Source organism: Pongo abelii, chromosome 8 (genome assembly GCF_028885655.2).
Source record: "Pongo abelii isolate AG06213 chromosome 8, NHGRI_mPonAbe1-v2.0_pri, whole genome shotgun sequence".
NCBI classification, from domain to species: Eukaryota; Metazoa; Chordata; class Mammalia; order Primates; family Hominidae; genus Pongo; species Pongo abelii.
In genome coordinates this window covers 117303638-117312359 of record NC_071993.2, presented here as the reverse complement: position 1 = coordinate 117312359, position 8722 = coordinate 117303638, and the positions used below count along the sequence as shown (strand labels likewise).

Below are 8722 nucleotides of genomic sequence, written 5' to 3'. Positions count from 1 at the left end.
TACCAAGAGTAGCCTTGATGGATTGCAAGAGAATCCTTTGAATTAGAAAGCACTGGGAAGAAATTTGGTGTCATTGTGTGACCCCAGAAAATGGTTGTTGAGATTACCTTGGTGGTATTAGAATAGTAATTCACCTGATGTTCGTGTAGGCAGGACTGTTAACAGTCTTGTCCCTCTTTTGACCCTGAGGGTCTTAGTTTTCCCAGAGGACTTTGCAGTAGGAGAGAGAAAAAGAATAAAAGTGACCTTATTAAAAAAAATAAGTTTTGAAAATAGACCTTTAGAATGAAGTCAGCAACCTTTGTGTCAAAGATCTAGATGTGGCCCTTTGGAAAATCCTAGTGTCAGGATGATGATTGTGTCTCTGAACTAAGAGGCAGGACTCCTGGGGAGACTACCTGTCACAGTGTGATACTGAATTTGAGAAGATGCTCAATGAGAAGCATGATACCCACAGTATTTTACAAAGGTAGTTAAGCTCTCTATATTCTGAAACAAAATATAAACCTTGACCTTAAAAAGCTTTGTTAGAAAATTTAGAGTTTTCCCCATTGAGAAAGGAGACTTGAAGCTTTGAAACTGTGACAGACTGAAATGTTAAATATTGAGTTGGGCCCCTAAGTAGAAATGGTTGCGTGTAACTTACCAAAGCTTGACGTTTGACTGTTGTTACCATTTCAAGGAAAGAACAGTCCTAACCTCCCGAAAATAAAATGTTTAGTTTTAGTAGTAATCACAGGTAACAAGTGCTATTTTAATTAACATGTAGGGAGGCCACAGAGCATACTGGAAAACAGCAAGGACTCTAGAACCAGACTAGTGTTTGTTTATTACCATTTATTACCTGTGTATTCCCATTTATTACCTGTGTATTCCTCTGATTCATTTTTCTCAGCTGTAGAATGGAAAAATCTGTTTCAGTTTTAAGGACTGAATTCAAATGTGTAAATAGCTTAAGAGGATCCAGCATAAGCACTATAGAAGCGTCTGCTATTATTTTGCAGAGTGGCAGTGGTGAATTATCTGATATTTTTTCCTTAACTTGAATAGCAATCCACATTACAATGGATAACAATACCCATTGTTTATGATTTGAGGCATCCAATTATAACTGTATTATTGAAGTGTTACCAAATTACCAAGGTTGTAGGGTATATTTAGTATTCCTAGTTAAAGGTTTGAACTAATTTGTATACTAGGGCATGTTTCTTAATGGGAAGGGGGTGAAGGTTATAATAAAAGTCACCCCTAATGCTTGTTTAAAATTAAAGAGGAATTTGTGGGCCTGGGACCAGCCTTAGACTTATTCAGGCCAAGGTATGTTGTTTGACGAACACCGCAGGTGATCCTGATGTGCATCCCCATCTGAGAACTGTTTTGTTAACTATAGAAGTTTGACTTTTGAAATGAAGAAAAATTACCTTTTAGCCTAATCATGAAGACTAGGCGTCAAACCAAAACAAGATGCATCAGTTACTGTAGCAACACATTTTTTTAAAAAAATTGCTTGTTGTCACAATGAAGGGTGTGTATCTGTTTCCAGTATGCAATTCTAATGCCAACTGTCTGCCTTAAAAACAGCAAAGGAGACCATCAGGTTAACATAAAGGAAAACTGTAGTTTTGTGACTCATGTGTCTGTAGATTGTAATTTTATAATTACAATTTTTATAAGATAAAAACTACCAGTTGTAAATTCAACCAAAAAAAAATTTAAAGCTTTGATTTAGCTTTTTGCTTTAACTTGGGTAGTAATTGAAATATAAAGGAAGAAAATCTGTTAAAACCAATGAGGTTTTATATTTGTTAAAATCTTGATTCAATAAATATCAGCTGAATTAAGTATCTATGGTACTATGAAGCAATCAATTAGTATAAATGGCAATTTACAAGTTCAACAGTAAATGTAAACATTCTTTGTATCTAGGATTTTTGAGTTGCAAGTTAAACTGAATTTTTACTGCAGTGGAGAGGAGGAGCATAGCAGGCAAAATAACAGGTAATACTGTATTTTAAACAAACAGAAAAACCCAAGTAATTGACGCCCTTTATCCAATCATCTTTTAAAAGGCCTATATATGTGTATAGTTATGTTCTTAAGAAACATCTTAAGAGGTTCAGAAATCAATTTTATAGATGGAACATTTTAATAATTTGTTTTGGCCTAGCCAAAAGTAAGTAAAATAAAACAAAATGGTGTTAGATTTCTGTGAAGTGTTAATTGCCTTTTCTGCCTTTTCACTTATGTATATAAAGTTTGTTCTTTTGTGGCCTTGATTGGGGTAAAGCAGAACTGAGAATAATAGGGGTTTGTGGTAGCTGACAGCTGAACTAGCTAAAAATACGAAGTTTTGGATATTTAATTAATCTTTCAGTTCCCAGGCAATAAAAACTGGAAACTTAGTTCCACCACACACCTTGCCAGTTCGTTTAAAACAAAACCAGTGTAGTCACTGGAATTAAACTGTAATTTGTTTCTCCACTTAGTCTTTTTTAAGAATATGGCTGAAAGAGCCATGGTGATAATCATTAGGAGAGAAGGTTGGCATTTTGTTTGAAGAGCTACTTTCTCAACTTGGGGCTGAAAGTTATGGTTGTTTTGCTGGCTCAGGATTTCCCTTTCTTGGTAAAACTGATGTGCTTTTGTTTTTTCCCCTTTCAAGCCCTGTACTTACTTTAGCAAGATGCAGTGAATTTCTGACCAGAGAAACAAAGAATTCAGGCTTGGAGGAAACACTTGACTCCATATCCTGGGAAACTAGAGTTGAAGCCTGAGATCTGAAGCTAGGCTAGTAATCACTTTTAATAGATGGTAACTGTCCAAATGTTCATTGTTCAGAAGTAGCAGGAAGGAGTAAGTATCCCTTTAATTATTTTGCCTGGAGTTTTTCCCTCCAAAATCGCCCTCAGGTTTAGTTGACCTAGCTTTCTAAGTGTGATGAAGCTACTAATTTAGAAATGACTGATCTTAAAAGTATACTCTTTTTATAATTTTAGAGGTACTTTTATAGGTTTTGTTATATTTTTACAGTGCTATTCTGTGCCCTGGTGTGAGCATCTGAAATAAATATCTCAATTATTACCCTACCAATAAAGATTTTTAAAGCATTCCCCATGGCAAAGAGCTATGAGCTTGAGGATATGGAAAAAATTCCAAAACTACAGTAAGTTAGTTGGCCGTATCTTAAAAGAATTTCATTTAAAGCCATTTTCTCTAATTTATGACTGTATAGAAAGGTAAAACAGAACAGGAAGTGAAGTTTTCAGCCAGTACATTTATTTTGAACTACGCTGCCTATTTAAAACAATCTGACATATTCCACAAGAAAACCAGTTTCCTATTAGATCTGATACATAGGAAAGGAGATAGCTGCTGATTCTCTTTTCTTGGCAAAGTCAGCACTAAATACTAACCTAGGGCACATTATTATCAGTATATAATATGTTCAACTTGAGATCAGTCCTTTTTTTTTCTAGAAAGACCAAATAATCACTAAAACTGATGCTACATTAATCTTATAAAGCCTTCATTTAAGAAATTCTATAGGAGGTTGGGTGCGGTGGCTCACACCTGTAATCTCAGCACTTTGGGAGGCCAAGGTGGGCGGATCATATAAGGCCAGGAGTTCGAGACCAGCCTGGCCAACATGGTGAAATGCCCTCTCTACTGAAAAATACAAAAATTAGCCGGGTGTGGTGGCACATGCCATAGTCCCAGCTACTCAGGAGGCTGAGGCAGGAGAATTGCTTGAACCCAAAAGGTGGAGGTTGCAGTGAGCCGAGGTCACACCACTGCACTACAGCCTGGGTGACAGAAAGAAAGAAATTCTATAGGAAATAAAAAAATGACTACTTTATTAAAGTATTACCTACCATGGAATTTTGTTTAAGTGAACCAATATTTAGGAACAGTCTTTCTGTAAGATCTGGAGTCAAAGTAACTAAAATTCAGGATTAAGGATGCATTAAAAGGTTGCATTCATCAGAGAAACTAGAGAAGTACACCCCTTTTAATTTCCTTAGTGCTACATCTTCCTAGATGGCAGTCGGGGAGTGGGGTGGTAGTTTATATATACTAGCTTAAATCCTTACAACTCTTCAAGATAGAGGTAGTACTTATAATAGCTTTTCAGGAGGAAAAGGGCTCCATGAAGAAATTAAGTAACTTAACTAGGGTCAGCAATGTTGGAACTGGGATTAAAGTGTAATTAAAACACTTGCTTTTCCCACATTTTACTGTTCTGGGTTAACTGCTGGGAACCTGATTTTGGTCAGGAACTTTGCCTCAATAATCCTCACTGCCTCTTAAAATTCCTTCACAACGCTAAAAGCAGTCATTGTCAGGGAGATTAGAAAGGCATTTCTATAGGAGTTCTCATACCTATTCTAACCAGAAACTTGAGTTGCAGTGACTTCAGAATCCTCTAGTCATAACGCGCTACAGTAGGTTTTACCTGTACCTTTTTGAGACGGAGTCGCGCTCTGTTGCCCAGGCTGGAGTGCAGTGGCTCGATGTCAGCTCACTGCAGCCTCTGCCTCCCAGGTTCAAGATTCTCCTGCCTCAGCCTCCTGAGTAGCTGGGACTACACGCACATGCCACCACGCCCAGATAATTTTTCGTATTTTTTTTTTTTTAGTGGATAACGGAATTTCATCATGTTGGCCAGGGTGGTTTCAAACTCCTGACCTCAAGTGATCTGCCCACCTCTGCCTTCCAAAGTGCTGGGATTACAGGTGTGAGCCATTGCGCCTGGCCTACTTGTACCTTTTAATATAAATGTCACTCACGTGTTTTATAAATAGGGTACCCTAAATAAGGTTAGTGGAACTTCCAGACTTGTTTGTTTGCAATTTGAATAATAGTGTAGCTAAAGGGATGCTCCCAAAAGTTATTTAGGAGTTTATAAATAGGGTACCCTAAATAAGGTTAGTGGAACTTCCAGACTTGTTTGCAATTTGAATAATAGTGTAGCTAAAGGGATGCTCCCAAAAGTTATTTAGAGAACAGATCATGAGAATGGCTTTGTGTCCTACCTGAGGCAGTTAAGATTATTATTAATGTAGCACATTAAACCACATGCAGTTAGGTTATATGGAGTTACCAGTCAGGCTCCTGTTTAAATTGCAGAACAGGAATGGCAATTATAATTCAAACTGCCATTCGATTTGGCATTGATACTGATTTGGTATCAACAGACATTTAGGAGATAGTTACCTCTTAAGGTGTGGATACCCATTCATGTTTTTGCCTTCATAAAGAAGGATGGTACAAAAAGAAAGGTATTCTTCGTTCACAGTTATTTCTTCCAATTAACTTTTGTGTCTTCAAAGCTGATTTTAACTTTCGTGTCTTCAAAGTTGATTTGTCTTTTAAAAAATTAATACTTCTTACTCAGCATACAATCTACACCACCCCAAGGAAAACAAACCCAGGGAAGGGTAATTTAGGGGGCAGTTAAAATGTGCACTATAGGTTTATAACAAATGCTTTCCAGCCCATAATCCTGTACATATACAACAAAATGGCGGCACCTCAAGTTCATCTGAATGAAGGCCCAAATAACGCAAGCGAAGGCCACGAGAATAACAAAACACAAGCTTAGTCACTGGCTTCATTCACTTTCCATGGTAGCACAGTCTTCAAACTGTCTCACACTTGATCAAGAGTAAGCAAACAGAGAGACAACATCTTGACTCAGCCAGTAGTAATTATAAGTGAAACCAGAAATAATTTACCTGGGCCACAAAAATGAATTGTTTTGTCATGTTTTTCTTTAAGTCCTAGCACCTGAAACGTAGCAAGTTCTGATACTGGGCTTCTAAAGGCATGCAGTTTTTCACTCATCTACTTCAAAGAATTTCTTCCACTGAAACAGCACAATCAAGGAAAAACTTCTGGAGGCAAAGGAAGGGCACAAGAACAAGTATATGTTGAGGCATAATGTATGACCAAGATGGTACACTATATATAGAAGCAGTGAATGCTGTTGAAATGTCACTCACAAAGGGATAGTCAAACATTAACACACAACTCAACTGCACTGCTAAATATGGTTGTCTTTATTTTCTTTTTCCTTGCCCAGCCCTATCTAAACATAAAATAAAACTACAGGACTGAAATTAACAATCCATTAAAATCAGCAATAAGTTATGAAAATCATAAAGCTTTTTTTTTTTTTTTAAGTAATTAAGGGTAGTTAAATTATTTAAAGTATACAAAGTCCAAACAGCCAGGGGTAAGGTCTCCAAGAGGCCTTCCCAGGGTAAGGGAGAGGGCCACAGGGGAACCTTGGAGTTTGAAAGACAAAGGGAACACATGACATCAAAGTGCAGGCTAGAAATTTCACTTAGAAGAAAATAACATTACTGAAAATATTCGTAAGAGTAACAGTAGCACCTGCACAGTGGGATTGTGAGGAAGAGAGAGACTGCCTGTAGGAAAATGGAAGCAAATCTTTACATTAAAATGAGACAAGTGCTGAACTTAACTATGTTAACTATGATAGTGTGTCTACTATAGATATCAGATGGTTAAAAGCTGGTAAAAGGTAATGATTCTAAAAACAAAAATAGCATTGACCCTTTTTCTACCTAGCCCAGACCTCATTCATTTTGTGTACTATAAAGAGTGAGGTGTGAGGTGTTTTATCATTATCAAATGCTGCATCAAAATAGATGATTTTTTTCCCCATGTGTTTTTCCACTATAAAAGACATCTATTTTTTTTTATGGATAAGCTTTAAAAAGATGTCATTTTGGTTTTCAACACATATAAACAGTTATCAAAATCTGAAATAAAAATGCTGCTGTGGCTCAGACCTTGGCCTGCTAATCTGCGTGCACATCTCTTCTGACCCACGCAGACACAGAGGCACGTGGAGCTTTTTCCTTTTGGCCCCCCAATCCATACTCATAGGCCTTGTAGGATAGAGGCTGTCATGCATGGACTGCTCCCATGTGGCCTAAGGGCAGCAGGATGGAGAGCTGGCAGCTGGGTGCCTAGTGCTAACAATGCAGGATAAGGTTAGCTTGCTTAGCATGGAATCCAACAGAAAGCTGAGCTGCATGATGATCCCTTTCAAAAGGCTTCATGGGAGTCTCTCCTTTTGCAGAGCATGAAATGAGCTTTTTTCAAAAAAAAAAAAAAAAAAAAGGATTGATCATCCACAGGCTTCATGATAAACTGTCCCAGGCTGAGTTTTAATAGCTCATTAGCTATCCAAGATTAATACCTGATTTTCTTGTCTTTTCATTCGAATAGTTTTTATTTTGCTTTTAGGACCATAAAGCTCAGGAAGGGGTTCATAACCCCATCCTTAAATGTGTCTACTCAATGTAGTATGAGCAAACTAGAAAAGAGAAAGAGGATGGCATCTCCAATGTCCTCTTTTCAATCAACTCAAATCAAGAAAATTTCACTCAAGTTTTCTGCTGCCATTAAAAATTGTGATTTTTCCAATATGAATATTCTGAATATTTGTTCTTGGGAGGCTCTGCCCCACTTTTTGCTAAGTATTGGCTTAAATACAGGTCCTCTGACCCTTTTGTTCAAGTATAGTTTTGTTTTGTTTAGTTTTAAAGAGGAGACTGCATCATGAACCCAATTTAAGAGATTGTTTGTATGGAATTGGCCCAGTGAATATTTTGCCCTGCACTGTTATGTCATGCTGGGTTCTATGAAGTGAATGAAAGTTTGACACTGGCACTGGAGTAACCCTCGTCACTCCCAATACTCGGCAGGCTGCTGTGGTCATCAATGTCACTGATGCTGGTGGTACTTATATTGTCCACTTCTCCATGGGAGAACTCTGTGCTTTCAACATCCACTTCAATCTCCTCTGCCAAAGGACAAAAAAAAAAAAGAACATTAATTATCGAGTATAGCGCACCTTCAAAAACTAACAGCATGAGAAAAAGAGGTATAAGAAATGTTACACAACAAGCTTATCATCAGTGATCTCTGGAGAACAGAGGAACAAGGTGAAGAGACAGGAATATTTTTTGCCAAGGGGAATGTCTGATATACAGTGGTGGTCTTAATTTAGGCAGCAAATTTCCTAAATCCTTTGACGCCAGTCCGTCTGGACCTCCCTAAAGCACTTGGTGTATTTGGGAATTAGTGCTTAATATTAAAAGGTCCCAACCCCCAAGTGGTTTAAAAACATCTGTTTTGCATTAAACCACAAACTAATTCTCAGTTCTGTTTATTAATCAGGGTTGCCTTAAAGGGTGGGCAGGAGCATAAACTTAATATAGGCAAACTAGAAAATTTACCCATCCAGGCCTTTGGTGGTGCCATTCTACAGATAGTTCAACAGACTCCTAGGATTCATCATAAAGATCTTCAACTAGTCAGTCAAACAAGTCATTATAAAGTAGAGTTTGAGGTATATGTCTTAGATTTAATTTTCTTGCATCAAATATAGCTTGAAATAAGGGCCTGAGACTTAAAAGTCTTCAGATTATAGTGAGATCCATTTTGGTGGTAGTATACAGACTTAAAAGCCAAACATTTAAAAAAAAACCACAAATACATATTTGACTCAGCTATCAATAGATAATGTTGTTGGACGCAGTGGCTCATGTCCATAATCCCAGCACTTTGGGAGGCTAAGGCAGGAAGATCACTTGAGCGCAGGAGTTTGAGACAAGCCTGGGTAACAAAGTGAGACCTCATTTCTACCAAAAAAAAAAAAAAAAACCCACAAAAATTAGCTGGGTAT

General features: G+C 37.5%; 1 protein-coding gene across 5 annotated transcripts in view; it reads right to left on the bottom strand.

Annotated features, from left to right (window-relative positions):
* Nucleotides 1-6036: 6036 nt before the first annotated feature.
* Nucleotides 6037-8722, bottom strand: part of MXI1 (MAX interactor 1, dimerization protein) — a 77847-nt gene continuing 75161 nt past the window's right edge. For all 5 annotated transcript variants that reach the window (XM_024253624.3, XM_024253628.3, XM_063727740.1 and 2 more), the window contains exon 6: nucleotides 6037-7837. In XM_024253624.3, the coding sequence (XP_024109392.1) occupies nucleotides 7674-7837 (164 nt within the window). In that variant the 3' untranslated portion in view covers nucleotides 6037-7673. The remainder of the gene's footprint in view (nucleotides 7838-8722) is intronic.